At 43.7% G+C, this 21,708-nt stretch overlaps 1 protein-coding gene across 2 annotated transcripts in view; it reads right to left on the bottom strand.

Moving 5' to 3' along the window:
• Positions 1–21,708, bottom strand: part of MYZAP (myocardial zonula adherens protein) — a 94,059-nt gene that overhangs the window by 48,136 nt on the left and 24,215 nt on the right. For both annotated transcript variants that reach the window (XM_005559641.4, XM_005559643.5), the window contains exons 3-8: positions 19,660–19,815; positions 16,479–16,571; positions 12,143–12,256; positions 8,238–8,390; positions 5,559–5,684; positions 4,313–4,441 (exon numbers count right to left, since the gene is read on the bottom strand). In XM_005559641.4, coding sequence (XP_005559698.2) covers positions 4,313–4,441; positions 5,559–5,684; positions 8,238–8,390; positions 12,143–12,256; positions 16,479–16,571; positions 19,660–19,815 — 771 coding nt within the window. The remainder of the gene's footprint in view (positions 1–4,312; positions 4,442–5,558; positions 5,685–8,237; positions 8,391–12,142; positions 12,257–16,478; positions 16,572–19,659; positions 19,816–21,708) is intronic.

The raw sequence follows: 21,708 nt of genomic DNA, 5'->3' as shown, positions 1-21,708 counted from the left end.
AGTTTATACGACACCCCCTGGGTTTCACACACCTGCTCAGCAAAGCCCAAACAAGGCTCAAAACTGCCAAGTCAGTTATTGTGTATGTATAGATATATTTATGGGTCAGAGACAAACATCCCAAATAAAACCATTCACGATTTATTTTCTAAAAGTATTCCATCAGCCCAGGCTCAGTGAAAATTTATAGCTCCAAATAACGATAATCAATACTTCAAATTGGTGGCTTGTTGTACTGTAAAATTCTTTATTATTTTCTGAATCGTCAAGAAAAGAGGCTCTGGAATTCTGGCAATATCCTATATTCTAACCTGTGGTGTTTACACAGGTGTATTCACTTGTAAAAATGTGTTGTGGTCAGAATAATGGCCCTCCAAAGATGTCCATGTCCTAATTCCTGAATCCTATGTGTTATCTGACATGGAGAAAGGAACTCTGCAGATGTCATTAAGTTAAGGATCTTAAAATGGGGAGATCCTGAGTTATCCAGTTGGGCTCTTCTAAGAAGGAGACAGCAGGGTTGGAATCAGAGGGAAGGAGCCTGGAAGATGCTCTGCTACTGCCTCTGAAGCTGCAGGAGGGGGCCACAAGCTGAGGAGTACAGGTGGCCTCCAGAAGTTAGAGAAGGCAGGGAAGTGCACTCCCTTCTAGAGCTTCCAAAAGGAATCCAGCTCTGCCAACACCTGGATTTTAGGACTTCTGACCTCTAGGAATGTAACATAATACATTTGTGTCGTTTTAAGCCACTAACCTTGTGGAAATTTGCTATGGTAGCAACAGGAAACATACATGCACCATGCTGTGCACTTTGTACACTTTGCTATATCTATGTATATTTAGGAGTTTGTCCAAAAAAGGAGTCTGGAGTCATTTCTTTGGACAAAGCTGAAAAATGTTCATAAAGACATGGTGCCCTTCATAACTGAAATTGCACTAACAATACATTACAGATGTTAGTGTAACAAATGTCCTTAAAATGGAAGTTTATCAAATCCCACTCACTAACTGGGAGATTATTTTACTTTAGGTCCTTCTCTGAGAACTAATGGTCCTCATCTTGATGTTCAGAAATTCTACCCTGCAAATTCTTACTAGTTACATAAATTCCAAACCTCTTTTCTACCAAATTATTAAACGCAAATCTTTGAAAATTTAACTGCCACAACTTTGAAGCTAAGCAGTGGTATACAAAGAGGTAGGCCAAAGGGGTGGGGAAACAGTCCACCTCAAGCAGGAAGAGTATATCACTGAAATATTTAAAATAACAAAGGTAGATCAACTTTGACTGGGGTTTTGTTACTGTTTTTAAATCTCTACAGCAAATGCACATTCTTATGGCCTGACCTGAGCAGAACGTTCCTCCTGCCCCCATGTGGCTGGAAGTTTTACATTAGCCCTGAAATAACAGTGATAAAAGCTTTCACAAGTGAATGTCTTCCTCCAAAAAAAAAAAAAAAAAAAAAAGCTGTCGTAAAGTAGAGCAAGGTCTAACTTACAGCGCACTTACAACATTCAGTTTTTTTTTTTTAATTGAGGCACAACTAATCTTAAGTGTACACTGCACAATTATTTCTTACATTTGTAAACATCTGTGAAACCACTGCCCAGATTATCTGTTCTCCAGAAGGGTCCCTGGTAGAGAACACTCCTTAAAGGATTTTTACTGATCAGGAAAAAAAGGTGTTTGAAATACAATGCTCAACAAGAGAAACAGTACACTAAGGTATATGGCAGAGAAGCCATTCAAAAGCACATGGTTTGTCCTTGAGCAAAATCCAAAACTGAGAGCAGGATATGTACACTGCCATAGCCCTGCCTAGGGACATGCCGTTCACGTAGTGTGAGACAGGGATTTGGCCAGATTCCTGCTCTCAAAGATTTATTCCTGGAAAGGAAACAGCATAAATTGGCCTATCTAATCTCAGCTCAATAAATACAGCATTTCTCTAGCCTAAATGGAAAGGAAGATTTAGAGAAAGGACAATAAATTTCCAATCACTAAAGAAGCAGCCAACACCACTTGAGGAAGGTTTTGTGTTTCCTAAATGCTGGCAAGGAGGGCTGGCCTGACCAGCTTCCTGGCTCTACCCATTCACCCCACATGAGGGCTCCATGCGAAAATCAGTGGGGAAAGGCAAGAAACTTGCAGAACCTCAAGAGTACGATGAAGATAAGCATGAAATGGGTGGAGCTAAAAACAACCTGACTCTGAGGGTAGACACTGAGGCAACCTTGTAACAAAGTAAAAATCACAGCCACAAATGACTGAACCCTTACTATATACAAGGAACCACACTTAGCACTTGGAGTGGATTTTTCTCATGCGTTGCTCACAAAAGCCCTAAGAATAAGAAGTACCATTATCAGCATTTTACAGAAATGGAGACTGAGTTTGGAAAAATCAAGTAACTGCAAACAACTAGAAAGAAAGAAACTAGAAAGATTCAAACCCCCAGGCTGTCTGATTCTAAAGCCTATGTTCATAACCACTACCTGTGGTCTGTCTGTATGACAGCTTCTCCCCAGACTACCCCGCTATGCTGCCTGCTCACCTTGCTTCTTTATGCTGCAGAAAAACCTGCCACCCAGAGAGTGAGAATCTGAGTTAACTGACATCTTCTGCTGTTGTAAGAGGACAGTAATGTGGGAGAAAGCTCACCCAAGTTCTAGAAAGCCCCCTTGTTGCCCAATCTTCACCACTACCCACTCTGGTCAATACTAATGTTAGTCCTCACTAAGCCAATCATCTACTCTTCAATAAAAGATGGGATTCTGTTTTCCCAGGGGGTAAAAGTAAGCTTGTAATTGACTCTTTAGTTTGCCCGTCTCTCCCAAGTAAAAAGCTAAAGAGCTAAAAAGAAGCACCCAGTGAGCTCTGAAGCTCCAAAGTACTGAACTTAATGCAGTTCCCATACTGGCGACACCTCGCCTTGTTAGAGAACAGTAGAGGGGCTTATGCTGCAAACACCATGAGGTCAGGCGACCTCTTCTCAGAATCACATGAAGCCTGACAGTGACCTTGCTCTTGCTGCCCCTCCTCTGCCTCCATCATCAGACTGGAGACTCTCCGCATCCCGAATGAGTCACAGGGTGCTGATAATGTCAGGGTCTTGGCAGGTCACTGCTCTCTGCAAGCTCTGGGAAGGGCCAGGGAGCCATTTTCCATGCGCTTTTCCATGCGCTCAATCAGCCTGTCCAGCTCCCCAATCCTCTGGTCTTTCTCCTCTAGGCTGATCTCTGCCGCTTGCATCTTTTTATTGGCTTCTTCAATCGCTTTCAGAAAACTATCGGTTTCTTCCTGCAATGGCCAGGAAGCCATTGCCAGAAACCAGCCACAACCTCAGCCCTGAACTCCTGGGTCCAGAAGTCAGTCATCACCTGCTAAAGGTCACCCATCCTTTCTCTTCCTTCTCTTCCTTCCTTTTCTCTTTCCTTTCTCCCACCACTTCCTCCTTTTCCTCCACTTCCTGCTTAATTCCTGGCCTCCTCCCTTTCTCTAGGCAGGCCTCATTATCCCAGCTGAACTCCCGCCTTCCTGAAGTCCCCCCAGCCCACTCATCAGCCTGCTGACCATGCCTAGAGAAATGGGGCCTCCCCACTCCCTCAAGTCCCCAGCGTGTCAAGGAAAAGCCAACTCTTCAGACACATGCCCCAGAAACAACAGGGTTGCTGTGTTGATGTAACACCTAAATAGGGCTTGATAATTCAATGGATAAACTAAGTTCACGCCTGGGGCAACAGAAAAATGAGGCTGCTAAAATATTAATTTTTCTAAAGAATTTCACAAGTAAAATTTTTAAAAAGCATCAAAATAGTTACCATGGGAAAAATTAGAACTTTTTTTTTTTTTTGAGACGGAGTCTCACTCTGTCACCCAGGCTGGAGTGCAATGGTGCGATCTCGGCTCACTGCAACCTCCGCCCCTCCAGGTTTAAGCAATTCTCTGCCTCAGCCTCCAGAGCATCTGGGATTACAGGTGCCTGCTGCCATGCCCAGCTAAATTTTTTGTATTTTTTTAGTAGAGACGGGGTTTCACCATCTTGGCCAGGCTGGTCTTGAACTCCTGACCTCATGATCCACCTACCTCGGCCTCCCAAAGTGCTGTGATTACAGGTGTGAGCCACGGCGCCTGGCCGAAAAATTAGAACTTTGTTGGACTTTCTTATACTTTATTTTATAGCTTTGTCTTTTTTTTTTTTTAAATCTAAATTTGGGAGGTGAGAGGAATTCGTATCCAGGGCTTCTCATATCTCAGACAGACCTGTAGGGAAAAGTTTGGCAAGTGGGGAATAGGCCCAATGCTGTGTCCTACCTTTTCCATGCGCTCAATCAGCCTGTCCAGCTCCCCAATCCTCTGGTCTTTCTCCTCTAGGCTGATCTCTGCCGCTTGCATCTTTTTATTGGCTTCTTCAATTGCTTTCAGAAAACTATTGGTTTCTTCCTGCAAAAGAAATATACTCTCCTAAGTACAGGCATGGAGTATCGAGGCTACTCATCAGAATCCAAGCAGCTCTGGCCTTCTAGATCATGATTTCTCTTTAAAACATGACCTTGGAACCTGAAAGTGTCTCACAGATCATGAACTCAACCTCCTGGTTCTGGTTCTTACCTATGAATAAAGATATATCGTGTGGCTGGTTAATGGGCCTCACTACTTTTTTCCCCCTTTTTTTACTTGAGTTTTTATGTCCAACAGGTGTGAAAAAGGCCTATAAATGTTTAATAACATTGAGTAGGTACTCAGAATGTCATTGTATTTGCCAGAAGTGTAAAGGGAATTAGAACCAGATCTGGAATCGAATGCAGAATTCCCAGATCCTTCTCCCACAATGCAATGCATCAGCTCATTACTAACAAGAAAACCCAGTCAATCATCAGAACATGTATTAAGCCTCTAAGGACACAGATGAGCCAGACATGAGGTCCCTGCCTTCAGGAACTTATAATCTCCTGGAAAAGCCAAGATGTGAGATAAGCAGCCCCACTCTAATGGCAGGTATAAAAGAATTCCACAGTAAAGGCAGAGAGAGAGAGAGAGTGAGCTTCCTAAGGGCAGATAACACTTCTGGCTCTGTGACTGGGAGACTCCATGCATGGAGAGGGTGGCATTTAAGGCTTTTAGGGAGCTTAGGCAAGATCAAGGACAGGGAAGGAGGAAATTTCAGGTAGAGAGAAGCAAATGGAGGGATGGAGGGAGGGATGGAGGGAGGGAGGGAGGGAGGGAGGGAGGGAGGGAGGGAGGGCACAACTGCAGGCAAGCCCAGGATCTGCTTAGATGCTAGCAAATTGTCAGATGAGCTAGAAAAAGGTGTGTATTTAGAGACAGAGACAAGGGGCTATTCTGAGCAGGGATGGGGATGAATAAAGGCAGAGGGGAAGAGGGGAAGACGGGAAGAGGGGAGGGGAGTGAATGAGCCAATGAATAATTCCTTGATCCCTAACCCATGGCCGAGCCCACTAACCCACCTCTAAGAATAAACACTACTAAGTAAACGTCACCACCAATAATGAACCAACAATTCCTGGTTAGTTTACATCAGCAGCGACAACACACGCACCAGAAGAGCCTCCTTCTCGGCACTGTGCTTCCTCTGTTCTTCCTGCAGCTTCTCTTCATACCGGCTGTACAGCTTCTTGGTCATCTCTCGCATCACCTCGGCATTGGCTTCTTGGGACGATTCCACCTACAAAGACACTCATTTCAGAATGATGGCTTTGGCAGGGCCCAGGGGAGTTGGCGGCTTCCACTCTGTGCATTTCGTGTGGGGACTCACAGAGGCAGTGAGCCCATCCACTGAGTTCGACGGCAGAGACGCAGCAAGACCTAACAGGGAAAGGGAGGAAGAGGGGTGAGCAGAGCCACAGAAAAATAAAAAGTGGCATTTCACATGAATTTTGGGGGCAGGCTCAGGACAAAGGTATCCTCCACATGAGTGACTCTTTCAAAAGGTAGAAACTCCAAGCAATCTCATTAGTTGCATTGGCCAAGCCAGTTTCTAGGTAAGACCAGCTAAGCTCAAAGGAGAAATCTGGACTCACCCTTTCCACACCTTTGTGCTTTCCTAAATGTTGCTTTTGGAAACATTCCAGCCTAGCGTGGGGAACACTAAGCTGGCACCCCTGGTGCTAAAGCAGGCCTGGCTTAGGAGGTAAGAAAAAGTCAGTGGAGTTGCAGGTGGGCAGGGCTTAGGTTGGTAGTGGCTGGTGCCTCCCGTTTGCCAGGCCACGTCCTCACACACAGACTTCCCGCCATTGATTTTATGCTGCAGAAGGTTTGCTCTCATTCCCTCCTTCCAGGTTATTGCCTACTGCAGACAGCTGAGTTTGCTGCATACCTAAACTCTGGAAAAGGGAGGCATTCTACAACCTCAATAGGTGACATGATGTTTGTTTCCAAGATGTGACAAGTCTCTCTTGATGCCCTTGACTTCTCCCTTCTCATCACTGGGCAAGTGTTGGCACCACAAAGTCCCAAAGTGGAAAATCCTGAACAGAGCTTATCACCAGCTGAGAGAGACCCTGTGTGCTGTGTGCTCCATTTGCAGTGCACACACAGCTCGCTGGAAGGGCTCTGTCCCTGGAGGCCCATTCACTCTGCCTCCAGGTCATGTAACATACCCTGAGTTCCTGAAGCTTTTTTTTTTTTTTTTTCAATTTGGGGAGTAAAATAGGAGGAGTGGGAAAAACCTTTTTAACTCCACTGTCAGGATGAAAACAAGCATCAGTCTCTACAACAGGCAACTGTGGGCTGGAGTGAAAGGCCTGGACTCCAGGGAAGCAGCCAGATTGCCAAGCAGCCTAATGATGTCCCCAGATGCCTGGTGACAGGCCACCTCTGGAACCAACAGGACTGAACAGGACACACACATAGAGTAGACACTCGATAAATATTTGTAGAATGAATGATTGAATAAATCCCCTCAGCTGAAAAAAAATACTTAAATCAGTAATTTCAGGCTTTTTTAGCAATATAAGCTCCCCCCCACCCCCCACCCCCGCAAACTAACTCTTACTGAGAAAGGCAATATATGGAAAAGAAGAGCTGCCCTGTTAGAAGTGAACATAGAGAGGAGATGATCTGCCCCATGGCTGTGGCAGGCCAGGGGAACTGGCAGCAGATCCCGAGGGTGGCAATACAGAGACCGGGCGGCGCACCGGCAGCCCCTCCTCCCCACCCAGCCCACCCCTGTGAAGTGAACCAAATTACCAATAGTACCACCTTTCACTCCCTCACATATTCTACTTTGAGCAACAAACGATGTGGATACACTACCCATACTATAGCCTGAGTCTGCGCTGAGCAAAATTTTAAAGCCACAGACTTACATACAAAGGAATTCATCCAAGACATAATTTATTAAGTGCCCTCCAGGAGCCATTCACGGATCTGCTCCTGTCACTGGGTAGGAAGTCTATCCACGGTTTAAATTTGGGAGGGGCACTAATGCCTCTAGGGCACTAGAAGTCCAGCTAAGGAACGCTCCCAGCCCAGGGGGCCAAATGGGACACTCCCCCAGTGTCCCTAGTCACCCACCAGCTTTCTTCTTGAGAAGGGGTCACAGCCCAAGTACCAGATAATTGTGTGTCCCTCAGCTCTTTATTGTCAAGCCAAACAGAAAGGCCTTGGGACCTCAAAGAAAATCTAAACAGTGAAGGGAGAGATCTCCAAGGCTTCTGACGTCCCAGATCTGTGGGCATCCCAAGCGTGTTCTCAGTAACGTAACAGCAGTACCATGGTGAGTGTCTAAATAGCCCTTGAGGCCACTGGAGGCCAAGAAAGGCATGCCCAGTGGGGGCATTTATGAAGCACCCCCAATCTGGGCCAAGCACGGTGGCTCACGCCTGTAATCCCAGCACTCTGGGAGGCCAAAGCAGGCAGATCACCCGAGGTCAGGAGTTTGAGACCAGCCTGGCCAACATGGTGAAACCCCATCTCTACTAAAAATACAAAAATTAGCTGGGTGTGGTGGCACACACCTGTAATTCCAGCTACTTGGGAGGCTGAGGCACGAGAATTGCTTGAACCCGGGAGGTGGAGGTTGCAGTGAGCCATGATTGTGCCACTGCACTCCAGCCTGGGTGACAGAGCAAGACTCTGTTTCAAAAAAAAAAAAAAAAAAATCCAGTGAAGAAGAGAATGGAAAAAGGAAATGGAAAAGCTGAAGATGGGAAGAGAAAAGGGAGAAGGAAAGAGGAGAAAAGTTCATAGAAAATAAATCTAGGCTTTTATACTCCACCTTCATTTTCAGCAGCTGGTTTTCAACTTGCGCTACCTCCAACTGCCTCTGCTTTTCCCTCAGCTTATCCATGGATGCTTCATACGTCTGCTGCAGATTTCTGATTTGATCCTTAATGTTGCTGTTTTCCAAAGTCACATCCACGAGGGTTTTCTGTGAGGATGAAAACAAAAACAAAACCAGATCCGGTGGCGTGAAAACACATGGGCTGCACCACGCACTGGGAAATCCCCTTATCATTAACCACTGGGGTAGCTGTGCTAGGCTCCAGCAGCTGCCAGTCTGGGACCCTGTGCTGTGAGGGACTGCGGGTCTCCCATGGTGGCCAAGAGGTCTGCCCCTGTAGCTTGGTGGGACTGAAAGCCTCTCCCATACCATCCCATAGCTGCTGCCAACACCACTTGTCACTGCTTAGGATGGATGGAAATGGATTAAAATGGAGCCCTTCCAAGGAAAAGTGTTATAATACATCATTTCACATGGGAAAATAAAAACCAGCTTTTGAAAACAGTATAGTACAATCCCATTTTGAAAACTATGTATAAGCATTGGTTCAAATACATGTTTATGCACTGGGGGGAAAAAGACTAGGAGGAAATCTGAATGATAGTTTTCACTATGTGATAGGGCTATGGATATCTATTTTCTTATTTATTTTTTCTGTATTTCCCAAATTGCCACAATGAAATCAGAAAACAAAATATGAGCTTTATAGAATAAAGATATTCCTCTTTTTTTTTCTTTCTTTTTTTTTTTTTTTTTTTTTTGTTTGTTTTTGAGACAGAGTCTCACTCTGTCACCCAGACTGGACTGCAGTGGCATGATCTCGGCTCACTGCAACCTCCGCCTCCTAGGTTCAAGCGATTCTCCTGCCTCAGCCTCCTGAATAGCTGGGACTACAGGTGCCTGCCACCACACCTGGCTAATTTTTGTATTTTTAGTAGAGATGGGGTTTCACCATATTGGCCAGGCTGGTCTCGAACTCCTGACCTTGTGATCCACCTGACTCGGCCTCCCAAAGTGCTGGGATTACAGGCGTGAGCCACCACGCCCAGCCTCCTCTTTTTCTTAAAAGAGCTATCCCTTCTGTGCTTCTAGACTGCCTGCCAGGATAGTGACAACATGACTGAGAATACTCGCATACCTGCAAATGTTTCACCTTCCTCCCTTAGGCAGAGAGGGGTAGCAATAAAGAAGTACTAAGGAACAGAATTTGGTAATGCAGACAAGTGATTTTTGCTCCAGGCTACACTGAAGGGAGGATGTTTAAATCAATAGTGTTGGCCATGCGTGATGGCTTATGACTGTAATCCCAGCACTTCGGGAAGCCGAGGTGGGAGTTCAAGACTGGGCAACTACAAAAAAAAATTTTAAACCAGCTAGACATGGTTGTGTGTACCTGTAGCCTCAGCTACCCAGGAGGCTGAGGCATGAGGATCACTTGAGCCTAGGAGGTAGGGGCTGCAGTGAACTATGATCACACCACTGCACTCCAGCCTGGGCAACAGAGCAACACCCCATCTCTAAAAAAATAATAAAAAAAGAAAAAGAAAAAAAATCGTGTTGCTATTTACTGCTTTGGTTTCTACTTGGTTAACTCTCCTTAGAGATAAATGGCCTTCATAGAATCCCTGCCATTGGAAAGGCATCTTGTACTATGTCCCCAGTCATCTACAACTTTGCATTAGAAGATGTGAAAACCCTGGTGTTGGGCACTATTTCTAACACCTCTGTGCTCTTGTCTAGATGATCAGTCTCTGAAGCTTCCTCAATTCCTCAGCCTCTACTTTGGGCAATATAAGCCTTTTGCTCCTAAACCTACTTGAATCGAGAAAAAGAATTTCTGAAGGAGGTGATTAGATACTAAAGGAAATACTGAAGCCATTTGGAAGCATGGAGTCACAGAACATTTGAGCTTCAAGGGGCTTTAGAAACCACCTAGGCCAGCTACCCACTCCCCCAGCCCCACTGGCTTCACAGATGCTACTCTTGTATCCATAAAAAAACCTACACTCTGGCCCAAGAGACCAGGATTCTTCTAATCCTGGCTCTGTCACCAGGTAGGCATCTTGCTCGTGTCATTTCTCTCTGTTGGCCTCAGTTTGTTTACTCATAAAACAAAGGGATTAGAGATCCTCTCAGTTCTTTCTAGCTCTGACATTCTATGGAATCAAACCAAGGGTCTGGCCTCCCTGTCAATAATAATGAAAGTGGGTAGAGTGGGCCAGTGGGAGAGGCTGGGATCTTGCATAAGGAAGAAACCAGCTACCTTCAGACTTGGTTCACCAGGTACTTGAGTGGTCCTCAGCATCAGTGGGAGTACACCGTACATCAGCCCTCTTCCTCCAGCAGGTTGAGTTTCCTGCTGTGAGATGGCACCTCTTTCTCCTTCTCCTTCTCCTTCTCTTTCTCTCTCTCTGTCTGTCTGTCTCTCTGTCTCTTTGTCACTTTCTCTCAGCGGTTTTAGCTATAAGGCTCCTTTGGCTGTCCAGGACTAAGAGCCTGCACGATAACTAGGAATCAGTCAACGTGCCTGGGTCAGAGTCAAACAGCTGGCCTCTGGAGTAAATGCCAGAGTGTTGGCCAGATGGCAAAGCAGAAGAATTGCCAGAAAAGACTAGCAAATATATATATATATATTTTTTTTCTGGGAAGAAAAACCAGAGATGTAGTAAAAATACCAACTAAGTCTGAACTCAGGTGAGATAAAGCCCTTGCTGGTGGGCTGGGAATAAGATGGCATCCGACAGGGAAGGAAAGGGAGCCTTGGCAAGCCCCCTGACCACAGGAGGAAGGGAAAACAAAGGCTACTGAGCAAACCAGAACCAGTGGGGCTTGGCCTGAGGCCAGGGGAAAGCTGGCATACACTCAAGAGAGCCAGGAAAAGGGTGGGACTCAGAGGCCCCACCAGAAATGGGCATCCCAGACGAACCCAAACACGAGGCCACCCAGACCCACTCCAGGACAGTGGCCGAGCCTTGCTGTTGTCACTGCTGCCCATACCAACTGTTACCAGAGAATTAGGGGAAGTGGAGAATCCCAACATGAAAATTTGTTTATCTGATAAATTACTTATGTAGAACCAGAAAGGATTTGAAATAGCTTTTGGAACTTCTGAGAGGAGGGTAAAAAGAAAAAAGCCAAATAAAATTGGAGGAGAGGTAAAAACTATTGTTCACATATTTGGAAATGAAGACCAAGGGAAGCTATTTCAAACACATATAATGCTTTGTTTTGAACATTTTCAAGTTAATTTGCATGTTAGGGGACTTGTCAGAGTAAGAATGGGAAGCACTTGAATGGCTCCTAGTAAACCAAATCAACCAAGAAAACAATCCCTCAAAGTGAGATAACAACATGCATTTTCACAAATATAAGATACTGGGTCTTTCTGGTTCCCTGTCTGCTACAACAAGACATGGAATACCCATGATTCTTTCTGATACAAAATAATTTCTAATTATAAAAAAGTGTTTACAAGCCTTTTTTCTATTGCTTGCCATGAAAGAGTACAGATTGTCTTTGGTGAAGTCTGTGTTATTCTGTGATTAGGTGGTGCTTCTTGTGGCACTGGGGCTGGAGGAAGAGCGCTGATGTGCGGGGTTAGCTACTGATGCTAAGGACCACTCAGGTATCTGGTGGAGCAAGCGACATCTCTCACACTAAACTCAGGGTCTAAATTCCCTTTTCAGTGAGAGCAAAACCAAAGCCTTAAAGTCTCAGATTGGAAATGCTTCGTTCAATTTCCTTCACTGTCTTCTGGACATAAGTCTTCACAGTGGTTCTGCTTAAAGAATTCTGAATGATGAGCTGAGGATGTTCTGTGACTTGTTTTTCTACAAAGGCACAGGCCCCACTCTTGATTCAGCTGGGTTGCCCTGTCATAGCAGTAACCAGACGAGTACCTGCAGGCCAATGGAATCCGACGCCAAGGCTGAGTTCATGGCATTAAAACTATCCAGGGCAGACGACTGGGTTTGGATGTGATTCTCCAGATACTCCTGCTGGGCGTGGGAAACCTGGACAGATCAAGGAGACAGTCACACAAAATCAATCCCTACACGTTCATGACAATCTTCAGTTAGGCTGGAACTTTCTTCAGTTAGAAGCCACATCTACTTCAACAATATCTAAAGTAAAGCTTTAAATTAAAAGTCAACGTCTGCATGACCCAGAGAGTAGAAGGGTAAGAATCCTCTTCCTTTGGTGAGTGTTTACTCACAGACCCTCGCTGAGCCCTCTCAACAACACTGTGCAGGAGTCAGAACGCTGTCTTTTGCAAGGAAGAAAATAATCAGAGAGGTTATGTGATTTGCTCATTGTCAAAAAGCTCAGAAGCGGCACTCCTAGAACTAGAACCCAGTTGAAATAACTTCTGCAGCCACCTTGCTGTTTGTAGTCACCATGGAGAGAATATGCTTTGGTCTCACTCAATTCTCAAGAGTTGTTTTTGTAATCCCAGCACTTTGGGAGGCCGAGGCAGTCGGATCACCTAAGGTCAAGAGTTCGAGACCAGCCTGGCCAATGTGGTGAAACTCCATCTCTACTAAAAATACAAAAATTAGAAAGGCGTGGTGGCGCACACTTGTAATCCCAGCTACGTGGAAGGCTGAGGCAGGAGAATCGCTTGAACCCTGGAGGCTGAGGTTGCAGTGAGCCAAGGTTGCAGTGAGCCAAGATGGCACCAGTGCACTCCAGCCTGGGTGACAACAGCAAAACTCCATCTCATTTAAAAAACAAAACAAAACAAAAGAGTTGTTTTGTTGCTGCTGTTGTTGCTGCTGTCTTTGTTGGGTGTGCGTGTTTAACATGTCTGAGTCAGAGGCCAGTCTTGACCTAGATATTGGCAAGAGGCTAGATATAGTTAGGACTGAGGGTAGAAGTCTCCAGGAAGGCCCCCCATGTGTCCTCTGGGAGCAGCAGGAAGCAGCCCTGGCCCAGCAGAGCAGGAGGTGCACCCTGGAGAGTGGAGACAGAATTGAAGCAGCAGACCAGGCCCAGGAGCACGTGGCAGCTTTGTGTTCAGCAGTGTGTTTCAACAGCAATCATTTAGCAACCTTAATCTGGCTGCAATATGTAGGATGGCTTGGAGAAGGAGGAGACCTGCAGGCAGAGAGACAGGGTTTCGGGGACAATTCTAGCATGAGAAAATGAGGGTGTGTAGGAGACGGTGATGGAAAGCGAGGAGCAGAGTCTTGTTTATGCATATATTGCAAATCCAATTCTTTGGCTTTGATGACAGTCATTGGTGTCCGACAGTCATGGCAGAATGACTTTCCATAAGCAGGTGAGAATTTCATAAATGTCCTCCCACATGCCAGTGGGAATGAGCTGGGTGGATAAATTTACATAGCCCCACTCCTATCATCAAGGTAGTAGGTGTTACTTAAGCACTTAATCTCACAGCCCAGCCATAAATTGAACTCTAATGCATGACTGTTGTAACTGCCCTTCTTCCCCACAGATACTCTTATGGAAGGTATGTCGTATAGACAGGGACTTTTATCTCTGAGATTATCAATAACCAATTTTTTTAAATGTCCACAAGCATTAGCTTGGCTAAACTAGAGGAAGGTTATTTTTCTTAAATTTTTGAGTAGGTAATACACTCACACGGTGCAAACATTTAAAAAGTATAAAGTTACTTTTATATTTTTATAAAAAATTACCACCCTGCTCAGTTACCACCTGCCCATTCCTGCCTCCCAATTAGAAACAGTAGTTCATTACTTTCTGGATTATCCTTTTAGTAACTTTTTGTGCACACACAGAACAATCCTGATATGTTTATCTTCTCTTCCTGTTTTATACAAATGGTAGCAAAATTTTCCTACATATTTTCTTGCATCTTGCTTTTATTCACCGTCTACATCTCTCTCTGTGTCTCCCCTTCAAGGGCTTACTTGCATTTTTTCTTTTTTCTTTTACAACTGCATATATTCTATTGTAGAGATACCTAATTTATCTTACTTTCCCTTTTTTTTTTTTTTTTTTGAAACAAGGTCTTACTCTGTCACCCAGACTGGAGTGCAGTGGCACAATCTTGGCTCACTGCAAACTCCGCCTCCCAGGCTCAAGCGATTCTCCTGCCTCAGCCTACCGAGGAGATAGGATTACTACCTGCACCACCATGCCCGGCTAATTTTTGCATTTTTGGTAGAGACAGGGTTTCACCATGTTGGCCAGGCTGGTCTCGAACTCCTGACCTCAAATGATCCACCTGCCTCGGCCTCCCAAAGTGCTGGGATCATAAGCATGAGCCACCGTGCCTGGCCACTTTCCCCTTCTTGATAGACATTTAGGTTTCCAATGATTTTACTATTACAAACAATGCTGTAATAAATAAGTCTATCCTTATGTCTTTCTTCATATGTGAGAGGAATAGAATTGCTGGGTCAAAGGATCTAAGCATCTGTAATTTTGATCGATAATGCTGAATTGTTCTCTATAAGAGTAATAGCGAATTGCATTTTCATCAGCAACCCGCTTGTTTGCCCATAGGCCTGTGAACAATGTCCTGCCCGCCTCTTGCACTTTGGCGGGTCTAATAGATAAAAATTATATCATGGGATGGTTTTAACCTGCATTAAATGACAGGGGAGGCAGAGCATCCTGTCATACACGTAAGAGCTCTCCATCTTTCCTTTAGTATAAGTACCTGTTACAAATCTTTCGTCTATTTTTATGAGTTGTAGCCTTTTTCTTCTTGATTCGTGGGGGATCTTTAAATATTCAGAAAATGAGCCTATTATCTATGACATGAAGGACAAATAATTTTTCCCGGTCATTTGACTTTGACATTTTTACCATCAGGAGTTTCTCATTTTAAAGTTGTCAAAGTTATCAGCCTTTCTTTTCATAGTTTTGGGATTTTATGTCATAATAAGAAAAGGCATTCCCTTACCCCAAGGGTATAAATGAATTCACACATATTTTTCTTCTAGCACTTTTGGGTTTTATTTTTCACATTTAAATCTTCGGTACATTTGGAATTTATCCAGGTATAAGACTTCCAGCAGCACGTAAGTTTTCCTAATAGCGCACATTGACTAGTCCATTTTCCTTCCTTTTTTGAGATGCTACATTTATCACATATTGGGGTACATTTCTGGAGTATTTTTAACTGATGTTTGTCTATTTATGTGCCACTACGATACTGTTTCACTCTCTGAGGCTTTTTCACTTTCTTTTAACATTTAATAAGGCTACTCCCTCTCATTGCTCTTTTTTCTTATTTTTGCAACTCTTTTTATTTATTTTCTATATAAACCTTAGAATCGCCTACTCCACTTATAAAAAAACAAAACCTGTTGGTCTTAGGCTGGAGTGCAGTGGCCGGATCTCAGCTCACTGCAAGCTCCGCCTCCCGGGTTCACACCATTCTCCTGCCTCAGCCTCCCAAGTAGCTGGGACTACAGGCGCCCACCACCTCATCCAGCTAGTTTTTTTGTATTTTTTAGTAGAGACGCGGTTTCACCATGTTAGCCAGGATGGTCTCAATCTCCTGACCTCGTGATCCGCCTGTCTCGGCCTCCCAAAGTGCTGTGGTCTTTTTATTGGGTCACATCAAATTGGTACAGTAACGTGGATCTTATGATGCTGAGTCTTCCTTTCAAAGCACATGGTGTTTCTTTCCACTTATTATAGTTGACTCCTAGGTATGTAGTATTTTTCTGTTGATGATATTTTGGAAATTTTTTGTACATTGAAACCTGTTTGTATATATTAATTCTATATCCTCTGTGTGTGTGTGTGTGTGTGTGTGTGTGTGTATAAAATTTTATACCCTGCTACAAATAACGAATTCCTTATTTGTTCATAGTAGTTTTTCTTTCATCAGCTCATGCTCACTTGGGCTTTCCAGGTATACAATCATATGGTTTGTAAACAGTGATAGTTTTCCATCTATCTGTGCCATTTTTAAACCTATATGTTTATTTCTCTTGTTTGGCTAGTATGTCAAGAACAATGTTAAATAATAATAGTGATAGCTGGCTTCCTTGTTTTGCTCCTGACTTTGGTGGGAATGCTTTGAACATGAAGATTATTCTTGCCACAAAAAATGTCCCTTTAGGTAACACATTTCATTCTGTGATAAAAACTTCCTCAGTTTATTTAAAATATAATTCTATTGATAAACAAGACTAGATACTCTAATAATCTTTAGACACTAGCAACTGAGAGACCACTCTGAGCTCTGCCATGCCTCCCTATCTCCAAGCAACTGAGATAATGACTTACTGAAAGTTCCTGGGTGAGCTGTCGAATCTTCTGCCTCATCTCACCATAGTCTCCATACATTCGCTTTCTCACTTTTTCCAAAGTGGCTCTCACCTGTAGCCCACAGAGATACTAGTTAGAGATCAAGCTATAACATTTTCATACAAGCTTTCCAAAACTTTTAAGAAACTCTAAAGAAAGAAGGAACCCACATAAAAATACTCTTAAGAACAAGACAGTCAGGAAATTAAGGGAGGTCACCCCCAACAATTAGTTAGAAACTAGATTACTTGGAATTATCCAAGTAATTTATATGTATAATTTTATATGTATATTTATATACATAATAAAATATATAGGCATGTATTAATATAGAATATATTAAAATATATGTTAATATGATATATTAATTACATATAATTCTAGATAATTACACATAAATATAATAATAAATATTAATTAGCCAAATGAACTCTGAAGAAAAAATAGTTTGTTGAAATTCACCTATCACCCTCAAATTACATTTGGGCTAGGTTTTGCCCTTTTCCCATCACGTATTTTTACAAGTAGAATGTGTTTTAACAGACTCATGGCTAAGAGGAGCAAAGAAACCAAAAAGCAACCTCTAATTTTCCCTCTCTCTGCTCTGACTGCCAAAGAGCAATTAAATATCTGGAATGGAAGGAAGTAAAATATGAACCCTGGAGAGCCCATAAATTGGAAAGTCAGTTCCTCAATAATCACCAATAACACACAAGGCAGTAAACATAACAAAAGTTCAAGTGATCCCCCAAACACTTGTTTACACAAACACTGTTCAAGTTTCTCTACAGTACTACTTTCAGAGGCCTAGCAGGACCTCAAAAACTTCAAAAACACAACAAAAGACCTTACAAACAGTCCCTGTCTCCTCTCTTCTTCTGGTGTCCCTAGGATGGGGGAAATACTCAGGAATCCTCAAAAAGGGCAGGAAGTCTCAAGGGAGTTTTCTCCAGCACACTCCAGAATTTCTCTTTTAGGAAGGGCCTAAAGGCAGCAGTTTGGTTAGAATGGAAGTGTTTAGGACATAGTATTGGAAGGTTTAATTTTGAAGCACATTGTTTTAAATTAGACAGCATGTTTATTAGGGGTTACTGGATATTGGTGGAGATTTGGGGGAAAGGAGAGTCAAGACTCCAAGACTTCCTGATATGAATTCTAAAAATAGAGTCTACTTTCTTGCCATTAACTACAAACATTTTGGGAAAATGAGGTTAAAAGTACAACTTTTCATTCTAGGCAGGCAGAACGGCTTTCACGTGTGGCCCTGAGCTGGCTCTTGCGCTGCTCCCAGTGCTGAGTGGGTGGAATCTTGAGCTAAAGGCAAATACTGCAACGACCAGGCCAGGGATGATACCGAAGCCACCTGTGGCAGGAGGGACCTGAAAGTTAGTTTTAAGTTGCAGATCACAGTGGAGGGTAGTAATTCCAGGTCATGTGACTTTGGCACAAGTCATCCACGACTCAGGATTAGCCAACATCTCCTCCTGTCTTTGTCTTGGGCAATCTGGGACTCAGGACTCTGTTTAGAAGGTTATTAAGAGAGGAGCCATGTCTCTGGAGCATTTAAATGAGGAAGGTCTATATATTTCCTTGAGAAAAAAATACAAGAAAGTTAAAATGTCTGAGCTATTCTTAACAGGAAATTCAAGAATTGAATATTCTGAAAGGTTAAACATTATGTCTGGAGGCCAGGCACAGTGGCTTACACCTGTAATCCCAGCATTTTGGGAAGCTGAGGTGGGAGGTTCACTGGAGTCCAGGAGTTTGAGACCAGCCTGGGCATCATGGCAAAATCCCGACTCTACAAAAAATTATCTACAGGTAGTGGCACGCACCTGCAGTCCCAGCTGCTTGGGAAGCTGAGGCAAGAGGATCACTTGAGGCTGGGGAGGTAGAAGCTGCAGTAAGCTGTGATTGTGCCACTGCACTCCAGCCTGGATGACAGAGTGAGACCTTGTCTCAAAAATATATAATAAAATAAAGTTTTAAAATTATGTTTGAAAGCTGGGATAACTAGGAGTTTGAGGTTGGTGGCTGTCATACACATTATGTATATGCATGTTAATTTTTCTGGCTTTTCCTCATACTTTCTGCTAAGCATTTATTATTTTTTAAATTCAACAAATGTTCCTTTTAAAAACTCACACAAAAGCTAAGACATCGTGAGTCTGCATCTTATCTGAAAACCCACAAAATAAAATGGGGCTCACAGAGCTGTGTTTTTAACCTTAGGTATTAAAGCCCAGCCAACCCCCACAATCTCAGCCTGAGGACTGAAGTATGCACCGAGTAAAAGTGACTTGCTGGGCCAGACACAGAGCTGGAGCTCAAAGCAAGGACTGTGAGCTCACAGGCCTGGGTGACTCCCTGGCCCCACACTGCCTCTTACAAGCACTTTCTAAGCCACTGGTCTATAATGTGAGCCCATCAGTGTCAGAGCAGCCCATCTCCTCTTCCATACAAGCTGGGTGGTTTGGTCAAGAGGGGAATCAGTCAATCTAGGGGAACACAGGATGGAATGAAAAGAAATGGAGAGAGAAAAAGAGAGAGAGAGAGAAGAAAATACTCCAAAATGTTAAAGTTGCTCTGGTTGAATGGTGAGATTATGAGTGATTTTATTTTCTTCTTCATACATATTTGTATTTCCCAAATTTTCTCAAAAGAACATGTAATTTAAAAGATAGGAAATAAACTATTAAATACAAGGAAGTGAATGGCATTGATTGGCTTGGTTGGACAAAGTCTATTGTGGTTGACTTCCTAGCATTTGTTTCAACCCAACTGATTGGTCCGAATCAGCCACATTTCTTCCTATTCCTTTTGCCAGGGATGGATTTGGGACTGGTAAGTGTGATAAAGAAAAACCACTCAAGAGCCTCCAAACCCTACATGGAAGGAGGAAGCCATCTGCTCTCCTAAGTATACTTACCTAGTAACATCCATCCAGCAGAAGTTCAACCTTTCCTTCCTTGCAGATTTACATCTGTACTTTAACATTACCATTTCCAGAAACCAAACACAGAAACATTTCCAGCCAAAATGATAACATTAAGAATTCTTTCAAAATACCTTATTACATTCACTTCAATGCTTCCAACTCCATCCTCTTGCATGCTACAAAAAGAAAACAGATGGGGGCAAAAACTCTTAAATGGCTCACATCTTTGATGTAGTTCATCTCTTCCTTCAGTTGACTCATGGACCACCCATACACCACCATTTCTTTCTGCTGATTTTGATCTGATCTTCGCACCACACCATAAACAACACCCTGAGGAAGTTTCCTGGTAGGTTCTCCATTGCTCAGGTCAAGATGCTAAAAGAAAGTAGGAAAAGAGAAAAAGAATAATGACTCTTTAAGCCTCATGCAAACAGTTGTAATAATGGGCCCACTGTGTATGATTATGCAAATTGTGCCCAGCACTCATTGCCTGGCAGTGGAGATGGAGGGAGCAAAAATCCCACCTGGTCTCTGTTCACCAAGTTGATTTGGCATAGGCTTGGGCTGCATGTATCCCGGAGGAAGAGCACCCTTTGCTAATGTCTATAAGGGCCCGTCCACTCACCTAGGAGTAACTCCCACAAAGATACCAGATGGACTTGTGTTGTCCTAGTAACAAGAGCAAGCATTTGAAACCTCATGTTCTTAATAATGCTATCTTTCCCCTTATCCCAGCTTCTCCATATGACTCCAACCTCATCACTAAATACATGGCCTACAATGCACAAGGTTGAGGCTGGCGGTCATCTAGCAGCCAAACTGTCCTCTGAGGGTAGGGCTGGTCCTGGGGCCAAGTTCTGAGAAAAGGGGGTAGTGTTAGTACGTAACCTGTTGTGATCATTCATGAAATATTTCTGAAAAGCCAGGAAGAGGTGGTGCGACTGCAGCCCAAAAGGATCCTCCCAGTCCTGTTGGCTGGTTCTTAATTCCTTCAGTTAAAGTTTTGGTCATTGTTGAAATGCAAATACCCTTGAGAAACAGTAACATGTCCAAGTCTTAACACGCTTTTATAGAATGAAGGCTTAGCAAGCAGGAAAGGGGTATATTAAGATTTGTTGAGCGCCTACTATAAGCTAGAAATATTCCTAAGCACATTTAATGTTCGCAACCACTCTGTGACACAGTAATTGTCCTTTCTGTACTTTCCACTTCATAGCTGGGAAAACTGAAGTTCAAAGAGGTTAGACAACTTGCTTATAGACAGACATCTACATTCAAGCCTGGCTCTGTGATTCTGTCTGACATTAAGCACCTCCCCATACCACAGGTTATGTTTAGATGCAGGGGACAGAGTAGGGGCCTTCACAACACAGAAGGGACAGAAGTAAGAAAAAATCCAAGATCAAGGACTGAGACTCCAGACAAACTGGTCTTCTCTCAATTTTCCCTGGGGCGGACCCAGGTACCTCGACAATCCCACAGCACAGAAACCCAAATTCCATAAGGGTAATTCTGCTCTCCTGCTAACTTTTCAACTGCCTTTACACAGAGATTCTTGCCATGTACTTGAAAAAAAAACAAAAACAAACAAAAAAAAACGCTTTTTTTTTTTTGAGACGGAGTCTCACTCTGTCACCCAGGCTGGAGTGTAGTGGCGTGATCTTGGCTCACTGCAACCTCCACCTCCCAGGTTCAAGTGATTCTCCTGCCGCAGTCTTTCAAGTAGCTGGAATTACAAGTGTGTACCACCACACTAGCTAATTTTTGTATTTTGTTTGTTTGCTTTTGAGACAGAGTTTTACTCTGTTGCCACGCTGGAGTGCAGTGGCGCAATCTCGGCTCACTGCAGCTTCCGCCTCCTGGGTTCAACCAATTCTCCTGCCTCAGCCTCCTGCGCAGCTGGGACTACAGGCGTGTGCCACCATGCCCAACTAATTTTTGTATTTTCAGTAGAGACGGGGTTTCACCGTGTTGCCCAGGATGGTCTTGATCTCTTGACCTTGTGATCCGCCCACCTCAGCCCCACAAAGTGCTGGGATTACAGGCGTAAGCCACTGCACCCGTCCAATTTTTATATTTTTAGTAGAGACAAGGTTTCACCATCTTGACCAGATTGGTCTCAAATTCCTGATCTCAAGTGATCTGCCTGCTTTGGCCTCCCAAAGTGCTGGGATTACAAGCATGAGCCACCACACCTGGCCCACAAAATATTTTTTAACACACAAAACTTTAGTCTGCATTTGGAAATCATTCACTGTGGCAGAACAG

Source organism: Macaca fascicularis, chromosome 7 (assembly GCF_037993035.2).
Source record: "Macaca fascicularis isolate 582-1 chromosome 7, T2T-MFA8v1.1".
Taxonomy (NCBI): Eukaryota; Metazoa; Chordata; class Mammalia; order Primates; family Cercopithecidae; genus Macaca; species Macaca fascicularis.
The sequence above is the reverse complement of the archived record's forward strand: the minus strand, read 5'-3'. Positions and strand labels throughout refer to the sequence as shown.